General features: G+C 40.7%; 1 protein-coding gene across 1 annotated transcript in view; it reads left to right on the top strand.

The window, feature by feature from the left end:
- Window positions 1–22,429, top strand: part of HGF (hepatocyte growth factor) — a 169,272-nt gene that overhangs the window by 104,573 nt on the left and 42,270 nt on the right. The window contains exon 9 of the mRNA XM_066592010.1: window positions 21,908–22,035. Coding sequence (XP_066448107.1) covers window positions 21,908–22,035 — 128 coding nt within the window. The remainder of the gene's footprint in view (window positions 1–21,907; window positions 22,036–22,429) is intronic.

The following is a 22,429-nucleotide window of genomic DNA, read 5'->3' as shown; positions in this document are numbered from 1 at the left end:
AAATTCGTTAAGGGGTCTATTTTTCAAAATTGGGTCATTTGTGGGGGTTCTCTTTGGTTTTGGCCGCTCAAGAGCTCTACAAAAGTGCTATGGGGCCTAAAATGCCTCCAAGCAAAATTAATGTTCTGAAAGACACCGACTACTCCTTTCATTTTGGGTCCCGTTGTGCATCCAGACATAAGATTAGGACCACAATGGGCATGTTTCTGAACACGGGAGAAACAGGGGTATCCATTTTGGGGTGTAAATCCTCATTTTCATGGGCACTATAGGAAAAAAATATGTCTTTAAAATGACATATTTGCAAAAATATGAAATTTTATTTTTTCTCCTCTAAATTGAATTAATTCCTGAAAAAAACTGGTGGGGTCAAAATACTCATGACACCCCTCAGTGAATACATTAAGGGGTGTAGTTTTTAAAATGGGGTCAATTGTGGGGGTATCTATTATTCTGACACTCATGAGCCTTTGCAAACTTGGCTTGGTGCAGGAAAACAAAGTGCTCCTCAAAATGCTGAAAAGTAATGTTAAATTTGTACGTTCTCTAAATGGTTAAAAAAAACACAATATTTTTTTAAGTGTGCATTAAGAACAACGTAAACAGATGGAAATATATATCTTATCAAAAATTTGTACGGTATGTTTGGTCATATTTGAGATATTACGGTTGAAAATGTGAAAAAATGACAATTTTTTCAAAATTTTTCCAATATTGGTGCTTTTAATAAATATACACAAATTATATCGGTCTCTTTTTACAATCTAAATGAAGTACAACATGTGGCAAAAAAAACAATGTCAGAATCACTTGGATATGTAAAGCCTTTACGGAGTTATGCTACGTTGAACGACACATGTCAGATTTCCAAAATTTGGCTCCGTCACTAAGGCGCAAAAAGGCTTCGTCACTAAGGGGTTAAATTAGCAATGGAGCCTCCAACGCTGATGTGAAAAAGGCCTAGTATGATTAGGATTGTAAGGTGATTGAGTAATAAAATATCAAATTCTGCAGATGATACTCAACTCTTTAAAGTAAGTAACTCAAAGAAGGATTATATTATATTGCAAACAGATTTGGATACATTGAAAGCGTGGACAGAGAAGGGGCAAATGAAGTTAACATCAAAAAATGAAAAGTTATTCTCTTGGGAAGGTAAAATACATACCACCATTAGATGTTTAGGCTTCCTTATTTTTTCTCATAATTGATGACAGAACCACTGGGACATTTGGCATGGCAATTATAGTATGGAAATTGTACTGCTCCGAGTCTAGGAGAAAAAAGTTTAAGTTAAACCTCTGCCAGGAGTGGAACATTTTGAAGCATATTTCTCACATTTTATTATGTTTATGTTGCGCCAAAATATAACTCATGGCTTCAAGACGAATTTTACTCATGCATATCATTTTTGCCTCAGTGGAGTTCATAGTCTAATTTCCTATCCATAGAAAACTTACAGATGCTTGGTTATTTTAATGAGAAGCAAACAGTGATGTTAGTTGTACGTGCTTGAATAGAACTCTGGAATAGAATAGAATCAAAAGAAAGCCACATCTATTACTAAAGCAAATAGATGGAGCAGCAAATCACAATGAGGTAATTATTATGGGGACTTTAACTATCCGGATATAAACTGGAAAACTGAAACCTGTGGATTTAATAAAGGAAACAAGTTTCTGTTAGTAGTAACTAAAGATACTTACCTTTTCCTGATAGAATAATAGGGGTGTAGGTCAGGAGGCACCTAGGAAATAGTAACCATAGTAGCATAAATTTCCACTTATATTTCAATAGGATGTTTCATTGGGGAGCCACAAAAATACTAAACTTCAGAAAGGCAAGGTTTGATCACCTTAACCTAATTAATAGAGATGAGCGAACGTACTCGTCCGAGCTTGATGCTCGGGCGAATATTAGGGTGTTCGGGATGTTCGTTATTCGTAACGAACACCACACGATGTTCGGATGTTCGGGTTACTTTAACTTTCTTCCCTGAGAAATCTTTTCTATATGCGCTCAATGGGGCCGGCGGCAGCAGCGCCAACCCCATTGAGAACATATAGAAGACAAATCGTTCTTCTCTGCCACAGCTGTAACAGCTGTGACAGAGAAGAACGATGTTTGCCCATTGAATTCAATGGAACCGGCAATACAGCCGACTCCACTGAATGCAATGGGCTGCCGGCGATCGCGGGATGAATTGTCGGAAAGGGGTTAAATATATAAGCCCTTTCCTGCAATTCATCCAGAAATGTGTAAAAATAAAAAATATATATATACTCACCTGGTGCCCGCAGACGGAGTTCAGCGCGGCAGGCTGCAGTTCTCCTGAACTGCTCTGAACAGCTGTGAGTAGTATTCAGCAGCCGGGGATTTAAAATCCCCGCCTGCTGAATAAGATGCCTCTGATTGGTCACAGCCTGACCAATCAGAGGCCAGCCCTCACTCACACCCATTCATGAATTCATGAATGGGTGAGTGAGGGCTGCCTCTGATTGGCTCAGGGCAGCTCTCCTGCCCCTGAGCCAATCAGAGGCAGCCCTCACTCACCCATTCATGAATTCATGAATGGGTGTGAGTGAGGGCTGGCCTCTGATTGGTCAGGCTGTGACCAATCAGAGGCATCTTATTCAGCAGGCGGGGATTTTAAATCCCCGGCTGCTGAATACTACTCACAGCTGTTCAGAGCAGTTCAGGAGAACTGCAGCCTGCCGCGCTGAACTCCGTCTGCGGGCACCAGGTGAGTATATATATATTTTTTATTTTTACACATTTCTGGATGAATTGCAGGAAAGGGCTTATATATTTAACCCCTTTCCGACAATTCATCCCGCGATTGCCGGCAGCCCATTGCATTCAGTGGAGTCGGCTGTATTGACGGCTCCACTGAATTCAATGGGCTAACATCGTCCCTATCCGTTGCTGTGTCGTTCCCATCATTTTCTTGAATTGCCAAGATTTTCACACATGAAAACCTTAGCGAGCATCGGCGAAATACAAAAATGTTCCGGTCGCCCATTGACTTCAATGGGGTTCGTTATTCGAAACGAACACCCGAACATCGCGGGAAGTTCGTTTCGAATAACGCGAACCCGAACATTTTGGTGTTCGCTCATCTTTACTAATTAACTTAAACCATGTCCTCAAAAATAAGAGCTCAAACAATAAAGGAGAAATAAGATGGTTACGAATGGGAGAAAACCAATATAGCTCAATAAAGATGTAAAGGGGGCAATAAACAGCAAACAGAAATAATTTGTACTAATAAAACAAGAAGGCAATGAAGAAGCATTAAAATAAGAAAAAATAAATAAATTACGTAAAAGGCAAATAAAAGCAACATAGGTGGAGAGATTAATTGCCAGAGTAACACTAATCCGAAACTTTTTTTTCAAGTATATAAATAGTAAAAAGATTAAAACCAAAAGTGTTGGCCCTTTAACCCCTTCATGACGAGGCCTATTTTGGGCTTAAGGACGCAAGAATTTTTGGTGGATTTTCTTCTCCGTTTATCAAAAGCCATAACTTTTTTATTTTTCCGTCGACGCGGCCGTGTAAGGGCTTGTTTTTTGCGTTTTTTGCGAACTGGAGTTTTTATCGGCATCATTTTTGGGTACATTAACTATATTGTAAAACTTTTTTTTTTTTTTATGATAGCAGGGAGAGAAAACGCATCAATTCTGCCATATATATATATTATTTTTTACAGCGTTAATCATGCAGCATAAATGAGACATTCCATTTTTTCTGCGGACCGGTACGGTTACAACGATACCAAAATTATTACATTTTTTTTAGGTTTTTCCACTTTTCTGCAATAAAAACCCTTTTTTTGGAAATCCTTTTTTTTTTTTTCTAAATCGCTGCATTCAAATCCTGTAACTTTTTTATTTTTTGATGTACGGAGCTCTGTGAGGGCTTATTTTTTGTGAGACGAGCTGTAGTTTTTACTGGTACCATTTCGGGGTACATACGGCTTTTTTGATCACTTTTATTGCGTTTTTAGTGAGGCGAAATGCTAAAAATTAGTATTTTGCCTCAGTTTTTTAGCGTTTTTTTCCATGCACAGTCAAAAGCATGTGCATCTTATTGTACGCGGCGTTACGAACGCGACAATACCAAATATGTGGAGTTTTATTGTTTTTTTACTTTTTTTATGCTAATCTGAGAAAAAGCATAAAAAATGTTTTTTACTCTTTTTTTACATTTTTTTAATTCATTTTTTTAATCTTTGTTTTTTTTTGCAACAATTGTGTCCCCCCTGGGGGACTTTGACCACTGCCCTGATGATCGCTGTCATAAGGCTACTGCCATGCCTTATCGCTTATACAGCGATCTCAGGCACTGGTAACACAGGACGCCAGTGTCTGGCGTCCTGTTACCATGGCGGCAGGCTGGGCTCTCGCGATAACATCGCGAAAGCCGGCTGGAGACACAGAGGGAGTACGCTCCCTCTGTGAACTCTTTCCCTGCCGCGATCTACTTATATTGCGGCAGGGAAGGGGTTAACAGGGGGGGGGGGGGCTGTATTGCTGGCTCCATTGAATTCAATGGGCTAACATCGTTCTGCCGGGACAAGGTGAGTATATTTTTTTTTTTTACTTTTTACACATTTCTGGATGAATTTCAGGGAAGGGCTTATATTTTTAAGCCCTTCCCGAAAAATTCATCCCGTGCTAGCCGGCAGCCCATTGCTTTCAATGGAGCCGGCTGTATTGCCGGCTCCATTAAATTCAATGGTCAGTGCTCGTTTAATCGAGACGAGCACCGCGTGGTGCTCGTCTCGAGTAACGAGCATCTCGAGCACCCTAATACTCGAACGAGCATCAAGCTCGGACGAGTATGCTCGTTCACCTCTAATAATAATGTAACAATCGCAGAAAGTTCTGCTGCTGCACTCATTCACACCTCACAATTATTGCACAAAGCACTTCATATAACGATTATAATTCACATGATAATTGTGCCATGTAAAAGGACTTTAACATTTAAAAAATGGTATCCTAAAGTGCCTCAATTAAATTTCCACATAACTTCATAACAGCATGGTTTATGAGAGTCAAACAGTTATCCTGTCAAACAAATCAACTTCTACGAGGAGGTGGGTTTTGGACTGGACCGTGGAGAGTCATAGCATCTCATATTTCTCAATTTTTGCCAAGTGTTTGATACTATGCCACATAGAAGGCTGATATATAAAATGAGAATATGTGGTTGGGGAGAAAATGTGTGTAAGTAATTGGCTCAGTGACAGAAAGCAGAAGGTGGTTATTAACCGTACATACTCTGATTGGGTCAGCACTGGGCCCTATTCTTTTCAATATATCTATTAACTAACTTGTAGAAGGATTGGGCAGTAAAATATCAATATTTGCAGATGATATAAAACTATGTAAAGCAATTCACACAAGAGAGGACAGTATACGGTTGCAAATGGATCTGAATAAGCTGGATGCTTGGGCAGAAAAGTGGCAAATGAGGTTTAACACTGATCAATGTAAGGTTATGCACATGAGCAGGGGAAATACACATCACCATACACACTAAATGGGAAAAGACTGTAAAGATGTCACCATTACATACTAGATGGTAAAACGGACATGGAGAAGGATTGGGGGCTTTTAGTTAACTGTAAACTTAGGCCCCTGCACACGGCAGAGCTGGATTCTGCTGTCAGGGTTGGCGGCTATTGGGGTTGCCGTGCCCGCACTGCTGACACTGTCGCTCCTGCGGCTGGTGTGCGCTGGTTACCACTCCTGGTCGCACGGCTCCTATACGCCGCAGAGGTGCTAGAGACGTGGCGGCTGCTGCTCGGCATCGCATTCCTGTTGCTGTGGCAGCTGGCTGCATTTCCTCTGGCTTAGTCTGTCCTGCTAGTGCTGGGGGCGGTTCTCCCAGCACTCTGTCATTATTCTGCTGCAGTCAGGCGCTCCGCCCCAATCAGCTTCTGGGGTGGGAGCTCTGACAGCATTTAAACCCCTCCGTTGCTTCCTAACACTGCCAGTTTTTAGGCTTCCTATCACTCACCAGCGTTACTCTGCATTCCAGATTGATAGTTATTTGACCTCGGCTTTTCCTCTGACCTGACTTTGTCTCCTCCTGCCTGTACTGTGTTTTCCGGACTGACTTTTAGTGCTTGACCTTTGCTTGCTCCTGGACTACTTTGCTGTTTTCCCTTTCTGCTGCGCTCTGGTTGTTTTGTTTGTCTGTTTATTTGTTCTCTGTTTCCAGAGATTATGGTTTTCCCCGTCAATTTCCCTAGCCAGTGTAGGGACCGTCGCCCAGTTGCCGCCCTGGGGTTTAGCCCAGGGGGACAAGTAGGCAAGGACAGGGGTTGTGGGCTGCGTTGCAGGGACCCCCGACTTCTGCTTTTCCTGGTATGAGGGTTAAAATTCTAAGTGCAACACCAATCGGCCCCACCCCACTTGCCCCGCTGCCGGCGGTAAGAAGAGACACCACACAGGGATCTGGTATCATTCCTCACACGGGAGAAAAAACTGCGCACTTTATTACAGATTACATGAGATCTTATACCCTCTTGTCCCATCCCCACACGGGGTGATGGGCTCATAACCATATATGGGAAGTCCGGATTTCCGCCTTAGACAGTGAGGCGCCTCTGGCTTATACAGAAAATTACGTATTTAATTAACTCCAATGCAAAGAATCGCCCACTTAATTCCAAGAAAGCGGCTTTAAGCATGCAGTCTTCGTATCTCTTCCTCCCCTCCTCCACTTCGTCCTTCGTCTGGTTCCTTTGGACATTCTTCCTCTGTTTTGCCTTGCAAAGCATCTTGGCATATCTGATGTAAGGCGACGTATTAAGTTTTTTATAGTTAGTACAAATGAGAATAAAGTTAGTATACATAAAAAGAAAGGCATATAACTATATCTATATAAATGTATATATTCCAGTGTTTTCTTTTCTACCTACAAGGATATATATGTATCCCTCTCAAACCCCCCTAAAAAACTTAATATGGAGATCAAGCAACAGACCTTGCACTCTTCCTCGGTCGTCTCTCCCTTGCGTCAGGGTTTCTCCACTGCCCGTAAGTCCCTACTTCTAAAAGGGAGGGATCCCTACCTAACCTCAGAAGGAGGCCATGGATTCCCTGGGCTTATTTCCGGGCCTCCATACCCTCTATCTGTACAAGTTAACACCCAACAGGGTGTGCCCTCGCCGGAACCTAAGGTCTTCTGCACTTTCCCTAGGCAAATGGGAAGTCCACTGACAGTCCATCTTATGAGACTGAGGCAGACACAGTACTAGTCCATCTCTCCATTCTTCTGGTAACGTATCTGGTTGGCATTATCGGAACTGGCTCTTCATCTTTTTTCAAACAAGGGAAATTTTGGTCTCATATTAGGGATAATACACAAACAGGAAATTACATATCCCACCTCTTTCTGCTAAAATCATATCCACGGCCACTCTATTTTGGAACGCCATGGATGCAGTGGGCCCTAACTGGTCAGCTAACCCTTGCAAAGCATCTCTGGTGTAGTTTACAAATCTCTGCTGATTGTAAAAGATAAAATTCATCCAATCTACATTATTATTAACAGTGATGATAGCAAATAAGAAATCAAAATCTGCTTTAACCTGATCTCTAGAATTGAATTCATCTGGCACCCCCCTTGGCACTCCTATTGCATCTATGTGTACATGTGGATCAAAGTTACCACCTTGAACGTCAACGTCTCTCTTAGCACGATGCGGTGTTGGATTCTCACCCTCAGTGTACTCTTCATATTGCACATTTGATTGTATTAATTTGTTCTGAAACAGGGGCTAGTGTACAGTAGTCAAAGGTGTGTGTTAGAGGAATTGTACCACATTATAGCATTTAAAGGATATGCAGGATCATTAGTTCTTTCAGTGCGAAGTGTGGATCCAAGTGGGCTTTCCTTCGAGCTTGACTGCAGTTGGCGTGGTGAACAACATCTGGTAGGGACCTTTAAACCGGGTTTCTCGCTCAAACTTTTTCACATAGACCCTGTCACCTGGTTTCAGATTGTGACACTCATCTGTAGGACCTTGGAGAAAAGCAGAGACTGCAGAATACATTGCTAACAATTGCTTGGAGAAACCTAGGACAAAATTAACAAGAGAATCATTCCCCAAACTCTGCTACTGTGGCATGTACCCTCCTAGGAAAAAGAAAAACTAATAAAAGACACTCAATTCAAAATTTTACCCATTTTCTCTATTGCCTTTTGTATCTACTTTCCCACTACTCCGCGGATGGTAGGGTGTGTGAAAAGCCTAGAATATACCCAAAACAGACATGATGTGTTGCATTATTTCACCTGTGAAGTGTGTACCTTTGTTTGACTCAATCACTTCCGGTACCCCATATCTGCAGATTACCTCATTCATGAGCTTCTGTGCGGTTACCTGCTTATTTACTTTAGTAACAGGGTAGGTCTCCAACCTGAAAAGAAATCAACAACAAGCACATATTCATGCTTCCCAACAAGTGGGAGCTGAGTGTAGCCAATTTGCAATCCCTGAAATGGGTAGAGTGGTCTAGGCAAGTGTGATGTGGCAAATTTTACTTCTGCCCTGTTGCTTTACGGCAAAAATCATGCAAAATTGGACAAATGATGCAGCAGCTACAGAAAACCAAGGAGCCACCCGTCCTCGTTCAAGCGTCGTCATCATTGCTGCTTCGAGAGGTGCGTCTTTTCGTGCGTCAGCTGGGCCATCATGGGGCACAGGGACTATGGTAAGCAAGTGCTGTTGACTGTTCACCATACGCCGTCCCTTTTTAGTCCATTTGTAGTTATAATCAAAGTCCAAGTTCAAATCAAAGTCCAAGTTTTATTATCAAAGTCCAAGTGTAGTCAAAGTCCAAAATTATTGTTAAATTCTTCTTTTCTTCTTTCTTCCACGGCTTGAGGGCCGCTGCTTTTGCTGTGTGGTCTGTGATGGCGTTGCCTCTCGCTTCTCCGGTGTAGGAATTGGTGTGAGCTTTCCACTTTGTCAGGTAGAAGTAGGGCCTCCATGAGACTGCACCGCTGCATCATTCTTAATTGGCTGTCCTGCTGAGGTAAAAAAACTGTCTGGCCTTCCATGTTGTGCCTTAATCATGAGCTATGCCAAATACATACCGGGAGTCAGTGTAAATGTTTGCCGTCTTACCTTCCTCCACTCTACACGCCTCCGTGAGTGCTTTTAATTCCGCTTCTTGTACTGCGACATGCGGAGACATTCTGCTTTTTAGGACATCTTGTTGTGTAACCACTGTATATCCAGTATGGAGTCGTCAATCACCCTGGTACCATCTATAAAAAACAACTCAAAATATGCATTATTAACAAGGGCTTTCAGTAACTTTTTAAAACTTAAATTTTCTTGTTGCATCACTGCTGGACAATCAGGCTGGTATTCTATTTCAAATAGATCAGAATCTTGTTGCAAAAAATTTAAAAATGGCTTGCAAAAATTTTAAAAATGGCTGATTTGCAATACCTAAAATGGCTGATTTGCAATACCTAAAATGGCTGACTTGCAATACCTAGATCACCTACGCCTATTCCTCCCCCCCTTTGAAACAGGGTATGCAATTGGAACAAGAGCACCCGGTTTCAAGGTAGTATAACATTGTAAAAAGATTTGGTGGAAGCAGATAAGGCCTGTAAGATGTTAGCATCACTAACAGAAACATGAGTTACATCGGGGAAGAATAATCTACAAAACATCTACTAATATTTGAAATGTGATATCCCTTTAAGTGAATTCATTATTAGTCTGTTCCTGCCTGCAATTTCTTATCAAAATCTGAGACAGGATAAAAAAAACAAAACAAAACAAAAAAACTAGCTGCTCAAAATTCTCCCCCCTCCCTTGTGCAGGAGGGATGAAACATTATTACGTACTATTACATCATCTAGCTCCACCCCTTCGATATTGGCTCCGTGCGTCCGTCTTCTCAGAACCATTTCAGCTTAACCGTCCACACGTAACACGGGTCACTAACTCTCATCCATCCATGCGCTCAAGTTTGCTCCATCACCCCCCTTGAAGGTGTACCAGTCCATACAGATGCACAGACAAAAAAAGTTTGGCAAACATACATACGTCAGCTGAAAAACATTGAGGTGAGTGCTTTTAATTTTATAAAGTACATAATTCTATTGAAATGAGATTGTGAATGAGCGCTATCTTTGACAAATTATGTGAAAAAGTTTGCTGAGTGACTGAAATATTCTATATTTCTTATCTACTGAAGCTATTATATGCTGTATTAAACGCTGAAGTATTTAATTTCTGTGACCCTGAATTTGGAGTGAATTTGAAAGCCCCCACCTTTTTCAAAACGAATCTCTTATCTCTCCGCGACTATGAAACACAGTTTTAGCTCAAACTATTGAAAAAACATTTGAACTCATAATTAACACATATCCTGGGACCTTGCAACATTCATTTTCAACCCCTGTATAAGTAAGAATATACATTGGAAATTACTATATTTCCCTGCCTACTAAGACAGTATAACTAATTAAATTCATTTCAATTCATTGCAAGCAAGCAAAGATATTAACCAAGGTTGTTATTACATTTTCTCTCTCGCTGTTATCTTCCGACCTTGGAGACTGAACAGACTTTGCAGCTACATGTAAACAAACCCTTCTCCCCTTCAGCTAACTATTTGCACTTACAGTATATATATATATACACATATATATCCACCTAGTATGGATTATACATTATCTATTATCTATCTTGTATTATACACATTTTTTTCCTTTCTTTACCAACAAATCACGTGCATTGTAACTTACTTATCGACTTGCTTGCTTCTCATACTTCTCTCCCCTACCTAACTGCCAATATAACCTTCAATAGACACTCTCCTGACGCCCTCTTGATCACTTACTGTACTTTTCAACATTTCACTTACGGATACTTTCTTAAACAAATAATGTGTACATACGTAACTTACTCTGACTATCTATCTCTCTCTAGCAAACCTTGGTCTTCCAAGGCACCTCTGGGTCCTAAAGACCTCCTCCCAGACACCATTTTGTAATCTGCCATGCGGTCGGTGTCACACATTTTCATTAGTTTTCTTACATTCTACAGATTCATCCACACGGCGGCAGCCCTTGAGGGGCTCTATCTTCTTTAATAAGGTCTTACGCATATTAGAACATCAACAACATTAAAAAAAAAATAACACGCTCCATAGAATGCATCCCTCTTAATTCTCAAATTGTCAGCCCCTTATATACCGGCAGAACAACCGAGGGTCCCTTCTCCTTATGGAACCAGCCCCCATAAAATGCATCTCTCTGAAATCAAATCGTTAGCCCCATATATAAGGCAAAACAACCGAAAGTCCCTTCTCTTATGAGGCCTTATCTCACAAAATGCATCCCTCTCTGCTAAACCATTAACCACTAACTAAACTAACCTGAGGGTCCCTTCTCTTGTGAGATTAAATGAAAAGTAAGAGAAAAAAAAATTCTGCAGATACAACAAACAACCTTCACTATCGTTAAAACACTACGGACTTCAAAGTACAAATAAACTACAGACTAATTTCTGGGTGAGCCATTGGTGCGCATATCACGGTCAGTGGTCCATGACGGCAAACCCGGAGCCCACACGAGTTACCGTGTAGAACTCTTAACCCAACCCGTCCGGTCACAAACCACAGATAGTCCATCCTGCTGCAAGACTTCGCAGTGTAAAACACAACATAAATATATGTTTGTCTTACCTGGAGTTCTAAGTGAGTTGATCAGGCTCGGTTTGCAGTAGGACGGTTTCTCAGTAGCGTGGATCCGGGTGAATTGCGCTGTAAGCTCCGGTTTTACCGCCCCAGTTGGTTGCGCCATTTATGAGGGTTAAAATTCTAAGTGCAACACCAATCGGCCCCACCCCACTTGCCCCGCTGCCGGCGGTAAGAAGAGACACCACACAGGGATCTGGTATCATTCCTCACACGGGAGAAAAAACTGCGCACTTTATTACAGATTACATGAGATCTTATACCCTCTTGTCCCATCCCCACACGGGGTGATGGGCTCATAACCATATATGGGAAGTCCGGATTTCCGCCTTAGACAGTGAGGCGCCTCTGGCTTATACAGAAAATTACGTATTTAATTAACTCCAATGCAAAGAATCGCCCACTTAATTCCAAGAAAGCGGCTTTAAGCATGCAGTCTTCGTATCTCTTCCTCCCCTCCTCCACTTCGTCCTTCGTCTGGTTCCTTTGGACATTCTTCCTCTGTTTTGCCTTGCAAAGCATCTTGGCATATCTGATGTAAGGCGACGTATTAAGTTTTTTATAGTTAGTACAAATGAGAATAAAGTTAGTATACATAAAAAGAAAGGCATATAACTATATCTATATAAATGTATATATTCCAGTGTTTTCTTTTCTACCTACAAGGATATATATGTATCCCTCTCACTGGTATCCTGACATCTGTATGCAGGAACCCGCAGCGGTATCCGGCTCTGGAAGCAGCAGTGTCCACACGTACCTGTCATTTGTCCTCTTCCTCTGTACTGTGGATGGTCTACACAGCTCGCCGTTGCACATGGGCAGTACAGATTTTTTTTCTAATATTTAGTTTTCCTGTTCTTTTGCTAGGCGATGATGGGGAGTCCGCGACCTATCTGTAATATTAAGCTGTCCGTGCGGATACTGCACAAAAATGGAGCATGTTGCAATTTTTTTCTCTGCGAGCGAAAATCGCAATTGATTTCCTCTCGTATGCAGGAAGAATCACTTTTCCATAGCATGCTATGGACGGTATTTGCTGCAGAACCCAGAGGCGGACACCCAGCCCGGATTCCGCAATGCAAATTTGCCCGTGTGCAGGCAGACTTAACTGGACCAACTAGTGTCAGGTAGATGCTGCAAAAGCAAATAGAATCATAGGATGCATCAAAATAGGTATACAGCACCTGATGATCACATTGGGTCAGACCACACATGAAATATCATCAGTTTTGGGCACCGATGCTCAAGAATGACATACTGAAGCTTGTGTGATTCAAAGGTGAGCAACTAAGATGATAAATAGAATGGGTGCACTACAATACCCAGAGGTTATCGAAATTGATGTTACTTGGTTTAGAAAAAAAGATGGCTGATGGGTGACCTAATAACTATGTATTGAAAGACCAGGAGTCAATACAGAGATCTCTCCCATAATCCATTTATACCAAGGACTGTGACTGTAACAAGGGGGTATTCACTATGACTAGAAGAGAGAAGGTTTCTACATCAATATAGAACTCTCTACCTGAGGATGTGGTGATTGTAAACTCGCTCAAAGAGTTCAACAGGGACTGGATATCTTTCTTGAGTTATAGTCACTAATTCACTCCTGAGGGGGTGTTGATCCAGGGAGTTAGTTTGATTGCCTTAAAATAAAGAAAATTGGCTTTGACCTCATGGCTTTTTTTTTTTTTGCCCTTCTCTGAATTAACATTGCAGAATGATAAGATGAACTGAACATAAGTCTTTTTCAGCTTTATATACTATGTTACACAAGAAAATTGAAGGCTGTTTATCTATATCTATCCAACTCCTTTATCTAAACACGTAACTGCGCCTAATTGTTGGAGTTAAAAGATTCCTAACTTTTCAAATGATTTTTCAATAGGAGCTGCTGTGTGTGGGAGGATTAACACTATTTCTTGATTATAAGACTTTTCTGTAGTTTTCCCCATTTTCCCCTCTGCAAAGTGTATATCTGATTCTCAGTTTTCTTAGGACTGGTGGGAGGAGCCTGGCTGCTGTGCTGTGTTCTATAGACTGTATGCACAGAACTATAGATCCCGCTTTATGAATGTTTGAAACATACAAAGACATAAAATCTTGTTGTAGTACAGTGTACATCCAGAGTGAACAGTGGAATTGTGATTTCTGCACATAAAACACAGTAAACAGTAAACTATTAGCTGCAGTCAGTGAATATATGCATTTGTCTCTCCCATTTGCTCTCTATTCATTACAATTCAATGAGCAGAATGACTTATCCCCCTCCTCTATTTCCTATTCTGTCCTTTACAAGTCTCCTGTAAATCATTTGCCAGCAGGCAGTGGACAGCAAGCTACTGTAGGAGACCCCTAGTGGCCAACACTTTAGAGTGATTTTTAGTACAAAAACTTAATTTAGGTGAATAAAGTAAATAGCATTTTGCTAGTTATCATATTAACAATCATATAAGCACAAGCTGTCTAAAAGGTAGGGATCATTTAAGCATGTAGGTTTTTGGTATCAGTAAACTGTGAAAGGAAAATGAGTAATTCCTAGAAAAATGAGTCATGTTCTTCAAGCCACATTACAACATCACGACTCTATAAATTTGTTGTAAGAGTATACGGTGTGAGTTATATATACAATTTGTCGGTGGGGGAAGGGGAGCCTTTCTGAGCATACAGCAAGATTAGTCCCAGTATAGAAAACTGACCATATGCAGGAATATAGAGGAAGCACATAAGATACGTAAATTACTTCAGCATTCAGGTCATAGATCATATTAAAAGCTATGTTAGAGGGTGAGAGAGGAAGCGGCCGAATGCACTGTGTCCACTGATGAAGTGTAGGTGGATTTATATATTGGACACTAAAGGAATGAATGAGGAGCTAGATAATGCAAGCTGCAGGGGGAGAATAACTTACTGTTACATTATCAACAGTATGTATTTTGTTACCATGCATATCTATCACATAGTGAAATATGTATTGCTTTTGTATGTATAGACAGTACACTGTTGAGTTGCTTGGAATAAGCTACATGTTACCGTGGGAAAAGGCTCTGCTAAAAAATTAATCTTACTTTATCGTACCCTTTCAATAATTATGTGTTTCTGAATCCACAAGAGGTGAATGTGTGTTCACAGATATTTCTTATAAATAATTTTCAGAAATTGGTCAAAGTTGTAGTATGGGTTTCCTAAATGACGTACACATTTCCTGTAGAGAGAAGGTCAATAATCAAGAACAAAGTACATCATCATTGAATTCCATAGTTTTACCTATGAGAACACAATTTAATCTGTAGAAGGTCTTAAAATTAGGTAAATGCAACCTCAGATGAATAGCACATGACAAATTGCACCATGTCATTATTTAAGAAAAAACAGTCCAAACTGCAGAAGCAGTGTGTGAAAATTAAGTACATCCTTACTGCTTCCATAGGAATTAAAAGGGTAAGTACCAGGCAGGTGCTGTCAAGCAAATTCCCTTGATTAACAGATTATCAGCAAGTGTGCCCACCTTTATAAGGCCACGGTCAGACAAGCAATTTTTTTTGTGCACTCCTACGTACCCCCCAAAAATTGCGTCTATTAGAACCATTGGTTCAGTATGAACTGTTCACATGTTTGTCTCTTAGAGGCGCAAAATACTCACACCTGCAAAAGATAGGACATGTGTGTCAGTAAGGTCCGTGCTGCGCATAAAGTTGCAGATGTGACATTAATGCCCGCGGGGAGTCCCCTCATCACTGAACACTGTGACAGCACTGACACAGTGTTCAGTGATAATGGGATTCCCCACGGGGACGAAAGTATCCCCAGCCACAGCTGTCACAGCTCTGGCAGCAGATCATGACGCCATCTCATTGCTTTAATCCAATGGGATTAAGGCAACCCTCACATGGATTTTCGGGGAAGGGCTTAAAAAATTAGACCTTCCCTGAAAATAAGCTCTAGTTGCTTGAAAAAAAAAACATATACATCACCTCTCCGGCGCTGTCCAGCTCTGCCTCTTTTTTTTCCTGGCTCCCCGGCCCTCTACAATTTTCTCCTGGTCAGGGATTTAAAGATCCCCGTCTCCTGAAAGCACTGGGTCTGATTGGCTGAGCGCTGTGACCAATTACAAGCAGCGCTCAGCTGTCATTCAATGAATGGCTGAGCACTGCCTGTGATTAGCTGAGTGCTCAGCCAATCAGACCAGCACTTTCAAGAGGTTGTGATTTTTAAATCCCCAACCAGGAGAAAATGCTTCAGAAGATTGCCGGGGAGCCAGGGAGAAGACGCGGAGAGGTGATGTTTATATTTTTTTTATTTTTTCAAGCAGCTAGGGCTTATTTTCAGGGAAGGGCTTATATTTCAAGGCCTTCCCTGAAAATCCATGTGGGGGTTGCCTTCATTCCATTGTTTTCAATGGGACGGCAGCAGCGCTGACCCCATTGAAAGTAATGGGATAGCATTGCGTTGCGGTCCTCTGCCACTACGCGGAGCTTCAGTCACGGGCATTTGGCAGATCCATCGAGAGCATTTTTTTTGCACACATAGGCACGCAAAAAAAATTGCTCATTTGACCAAGCCCTAAAATCAGAAGTTTTAAATGTTGCTGGTCTAGAGCATTCAGGCACATGTCAACTTAATCCCAAGGAGGAAAAACATCAGCAATAATCTTAGAGAAGCAATTGTTGCTGCTCATCAGTCTGGAAAGTGTTATAAGGCCATTCCCAAACAATTTGGAATCCATCATTCTATAGTAAGATAGATTATTCACATGTGGAAAATATTAAAGACTGTTGATAATCTTCCCAGGAGTGTGGACATTCACCACAAATTCACCACAAAGTCAGATCGTGCAGTAATGCAGTAACATAGTATGTTAGGCTGAAAAAATACATATGTCCATATAGTTCAGCCTATTAACCCCCCAATGTTGATGCAGAGGAAGGCAAAAAGAACCCAGTGAGGTAAAAGCCAATATTCCTAATTTAAAGGAAAAAAATTCCTGACAGTCGGAATCATCCTAGATCTCAAGCCTTCTGAAGTAATTAATGACTAAAACATCCAATATTGTAATGCTCAAGAAAGGCATCCGGGCCCCTCTTAAACTTTTTTAGTAAATTCACCATCACAACGTCTTCAGGCAGAGTTCCATAGTCTCACTGCTCTTACAGTAAAGAACCCCCTTCTATGTCGGTGTAGAAACCTTCTTTCCTCTAGATGTAGAGGCTGCCCCCTTGTTAAAGTCATAGTCCTGGGTATAAATAGATTGTGGGAGAGATCTCTGTATTGTCCCCTGATATAATTATACATAGTTATTAGGTCAGATGTCTTTTTTCTAAAGTGAATAACCACAATTTTGATAGCTCCCCTGGGTATTGTAGTCTGCCCATTTTATGTATTACTTTAGTTGCCCAACTTTGAACCAGCTCTGATATGTTGTTCTTGAGTACTGGTACCCAGAACTGTACACAATACACAAGACTGCCCAGAGAAAATGCAAAACATACAAAAGCTACATCTCAGACTCTAGAAGTCTCAGCATGTACAACTGGAAAAAGACTGAACAAGTCTATGGCTTGTTTGGCTTGGTTGCCACAAGATAGCCTTTTCTTTCTAAAAATAACATGGCAGAATGGCTAAAATTTGCAAAATTGCAACTGAACAAACCACAAGACTTCTGAAACAATGTACTTTAGACAGACAAGACCAGAGTGGAGATGTTTGGCCATAAAGTGCTGCGCCACATTTAGCAAAAGACCAAAAAAAGGATATCGACATAAATAACTCATACCAACTGTTAAACATAATGGTGGAGGTGTGATTATTTTGGTTTTTTTGCGCAGCCACAGGACCTGAGTACCTTGCAGTCATTGAGTCAAAATCATGAAATCCATGAAAAAACATGAAATCCCCTGTATACGAAAGTAACCTAGAGTCATATGTGTGGCCATCTATCCAAAAGCTGAAGCTTGGCCGAAACTGGGACATGCAACAGGACAATGATCCCAAGCATAACAGTAAATCTACCTCAAAATAGCTGAAAGAGAAAACAATGGCCCAGTCAAAGTGCAGACCTCAACCCGATTGAAATGTTGAGACCTTAAAGGTGTGGTCCAGTTGCTGGATCAAATCCCTTGAATATGGCTGACTATAGTAAAATAACAAACCGAGAAATACCTGCCTCTCTGCAGGTGTTGGGATTCAGCGTTGCATCCCTGCAGTGGTCCCTGTGTTTGTTGTACCAGCTGACGTCACTGGAATTCAGGTGACCACTGTAGCCAATCAGAGGTTGCAACATCACTGCTCGTTCTCCTGGTATCAGCGCTCACATTCTAGGTGCTATGATGCCAGGAGTTCAGGAACGTGATTGGCAGCAGCGGTCACATGAATTCTGGTGACATCAGCTGTCACAACAAATGCCAGGACCATAGTGGAATCATTCCAGGACATTTAATTGTTCCCCCTTAAGCCACTCCAGTCTAGCTTTAGCAAAATGTTTAACCTCTTAAGGATGCAGCCTTTCTGCACCAGTGCTACCTCCCAATAAACCCTGGACATGGCTATTAGGCTGTAAGCCTGGACGGTGTACTACACGTATGTGTGACTGGCACCCTATACGAGCTTTGTCTGTGTGCAGGTATAATAATAAGCACCCCTCCATTGCATGGTTAGTGTTTCCCTGGTTGATCAGTATTTTGCACCAGTGGTACCTCCCCCATATTGCATTTTGTCTTCTACATGCTGCTGGGAACGTGTGCCTGTCTTTGTATCTCTATCAGTAAGAATGGCTGCTTTTCAGTGATTTTTGTTTGGAAATGATAGTTTTCTAGCTAATACTTTGCAATGTTAGTATAGGAACTCACAATACACAAGGTCCTTGGGCATGGCTTGCGAGCTTATGTACGGTATTTTGGCCAAAATATCAACTGATACCTAATATATATTTGCAGAAGCCTTTTCACCCTGAGATTCTGGAGGCATCCAGGGTGTCACTACTTTGTGTTGTCCACTTTGATAGTTTGGGACAGCCCACCTGCTCTAATAGTATGGGTGTAAGTAATAATCTGAAAGCCCATGTGGTGCACTAACGTATCTGTGTGACTGGCACCCTATACAAGCCTTATCTGTGTGCAACTACACTACTACCAGTGTATGGTAGCCATGTGAGTGGCTGTTTATCACTACTTTACACCTGGGCTGCCGCTTTCATATTGCATTTTGCCTTCTGGAGCTACTGGGAATGGGTGTTTGTATCTGCCCTTATACCACTGTATCAGTTAGTATGGCCTCTTTTCAGTGATTCTTAGAAAAAGGATGACTGCTTTTAATTTTGGTTTTGGTAGCTTTAAGAAAAATAAACATGTTATTTGCAATGGCTTACAAACAATGTATGGAAAAGAGCAACTATATAAAGAAAACAATAAAATTACATCTGTGCGCTTTACATGAGTGCTAATTGCCATATTGAAAACAATATTTTTTCCTACGTGAAAGACAACCATTATTTCTGTGTAGAAAATAACTAACTAGGAAGTGTAAGTAATAGCAAAAGACATAGTATGAAAGCAAATGAGCGTTTGAGAAAAGGAAATTACTGTAAATTGTGTGGTGTCTGCGGAAGAAGGACTGATGTAAGTGATTTAGGTCTGTTTATAGGGCTAGACAGTATGGCTAATATACTCTTGGCATATCCGCTACACTAGGAGATAGTTTTTGTCGGAAAGTATGTGTATTGTGAATTTAAAATTTTATCGAGCAATACATTCACTTACGAAGGGAAATAAGACAGTTCATGCACCTAGGACAATCTAGACTAGGCATGTTGGATTTTTACATGCCACTATTTTGTATCACAAGTGGATAAGCGGTTGCCAGACTTTTCATCATAAGGGCATGGACATGCATGCTTGGATTGGCTGAGTAAAAATCTTAATGAGAGTTTTATTCAACAGCTATAGTCTATGGTTGACTTTAGTTCTGAATGTAAATGTATTGTAGGTAGGTTCAGCTTTTTAAACTTCAATGAACTTTATGTCATTCATTGAAATAAAAAATAAACTGGAATAAAATAAATTGGAATGAAAACATCATAGTTTTCTGCATTTTAAGCAACAACAAAAATGAGCACATTAACCCCTTAATGACGCGGTCCTTTTTTCTTTTTCCATTTTCGTTTTCTCCTCCCCCCTTCAAAAAAATTGTAACTCCTTTATTTATCCATAGACGTCGCTGTATGAGGGCTTGTTTTTTGCGGGACGAGTTGTATTTTTCAATTGTGCTATTTAAAGTACCATATAATGTACTGAAAAACTTGTTAAAAATTCTAAGTGGAGTAAAATGAAAGAAAAAAATGACATTTCGCCATCTTTCAGTGCGTCTTGTTCCTACGGCGCACAAACTGCAATAAAAGTGACATGATAACTTTATTCTATGGGTCAGTACGATTGCTACGATACCAAACTTGTATAGTTTTTTTTTTACTGTACTACTCTTTTTTTTTTTCAAAAACATTTTATTTTTTTCACTTATTTTCTGCGGTCATTTTGTGCGCGCAATAACTTTTTTATTTTTCCGTCGACATAGTTGAGCAAGGGCTCATTTTTTGCAGGATGTCCTGTAGTTTCTGATAGTACCAATCTGAAATACATACAACTTTTTGATCGCTTTTTATTGCATTTTTTCTGGGAGACAGGGTAACCAAAAAAGTGCATTTCTGGCATTCTTTATTTTTTTTTTCGGACGACGTTCACCGTGCAGGAAAAATAATGCACTACTTTGATAGTTCGGACTTTTACGGACGCGGTGATATAAAATACATATTTTTATTTTATGATTTAGATTTTTTTATAATAGATATGGCAAAACGGGGGTGATTTAAACTTTTTTAACTTTTTTTTTTTTACAATTAAAAAAACTTTATTGATTTTTTTTTTTACTTTACTTTAAATTCCCCCTGGGGGACTACAACCAGGGATGCTTTGATCGCTCCTGCAGTATGACGTAATGCTATAGCATTACGGGGATGGCTTTATAGGCAGTCTGGTAAGGCATCCCTGGGGCCTTTCAGAAGGCCCCCGGCTGCCATGACACCTGCACGGCTCCCCCGATCTCACCGCGATGTTCGGGGGATTTAAATGCCGCTGTCAAAAAATAATAAACAGCTGACGCCCGCACCGTATGAAGAGAGGTTGCCCCGCAACCTCTCTTTATACATACCCCGCCGCTCCATGACGTACATATACGTCAAGGAGCGGGAAGGGGTTAAAGCCAACTGTGTAATGAAAAATTATGCGGCTCACAATGCCATTCTGTGTGACCCCCAAATATCTGGTCACAGTCATACTTGTGTGTGGTGGCTGCTCATATATATATTTTTCAGGTCATAGAGAAAAGGTTGGAACATATTGAGGGACTAGGGACATGAAAGGGCCCTGTTACATCTGTATCAGAGGCTCCCATATGAAATCCAGGACTAATATCGCTGTCTGAAACTGATCAATTTCTCAGTCTGTGTTATGCTGTTACATGGACCCTACTACAAAAATTGCCTAGAGAGAGATACAAACACTCTTGTTACAGTTACTGATGATGATCACACAGGTCCTGTCACACAGTTATAATAGAGGAGATCACAGCTCATCTTCCTGACTGTATACTTATGCTCTGTAGCTTCTTTAGGTGAATATAGAGGATAATGATAACTAAGTTGTACATCCAGCAGGCAGAATGGTATAGCCTTTGGCCAGTGACATAACTTGAAGCTCCTGGGCCCCAATGCAAAACCTCTAACAGGGCTCCCTATATGGAGAAGAGAGGCCTTGTAGGCCCCTTGAGGACCCTGGGCCCGGGTGCAACCGCATCCCCTGCATCCTCTATAGTTACGCCAGTGCCTTTGGTCAATGCTGTGCTGAAACATCATGGAATTGATTTGAAACTGAAAGTAAAAAAATCTCACCATCAAAATGGTGCCTGATAAGTATCAGGCAGGAGGCTGCACTACATAGAAGTGGCAGCAATATGTAAAGGAGACCTACAGAGTGTGACAGGCAATCACGTGAAGATGAGGAAGGAATGAAAAAATGTGTTTTCGCTGCAGTAGCCCTTTAAAATATATTTATTGATATAATTCTATCTTGCATAAGAAAATAATATATTTCTGTACACTAAATTTTTAGAGATCTGAGTGAAAATTACTGCCGAAACCCTGATGGATCAGAGTACCCATGGTGTTTCACAACAGATCCAAATGTTCGTATTGGTCACTGTTCACAAATACCTAAATGTAAAGCTTCTAATCATAAAGGTAAATAAACATTTCCATTATCATTCTTTGCATACTATTTAAAATGTAACAGCATTAGGCTGGGCTCACATGAGCGTAATCTCATTGCGTATTATGTGCGCAGTGCTGCTCACGCGCAGACAAAAACGCAACTATATCAGGGATACGCAGTTCCTTGCACCAGTAAAATACTGCGATTTTTATGCAACATTTTACCATACGATCGTGTGAGCCCGGCCTTAATATTTTATTGAAGGTTTGTTAAAATAAATGTTTCATTAAAGAAGTTGTTGAATACATATTGAATATATCTATGAACAGTTTTAGATTAAAAAGTCAATCTAGCCTATATTTTTAAGGTACTTAATAAAATATGTGGGGGCTACATGAAATACAATATCCAGTAAATGTGATT

This window comes from Eleutherodactylus coqui, chromosome 2 (genome assembly GCF_035609145.1).
Source record: "Eleutherodactylus coqui strain aEleCoq1 chromosome 2, aEleCoq1.hap1, whole genome shotgun sequence".
Lineage (NCBI taxonomy): Eukaryota > Metazoa > Chordata > Amphibia > Anura > Eleutherodactylidae > Eleutherodactylus > Eleutherodactylus coqui.
This window is presented reverse-complemented; position numbering and strand designations above follow the sequence as displayed.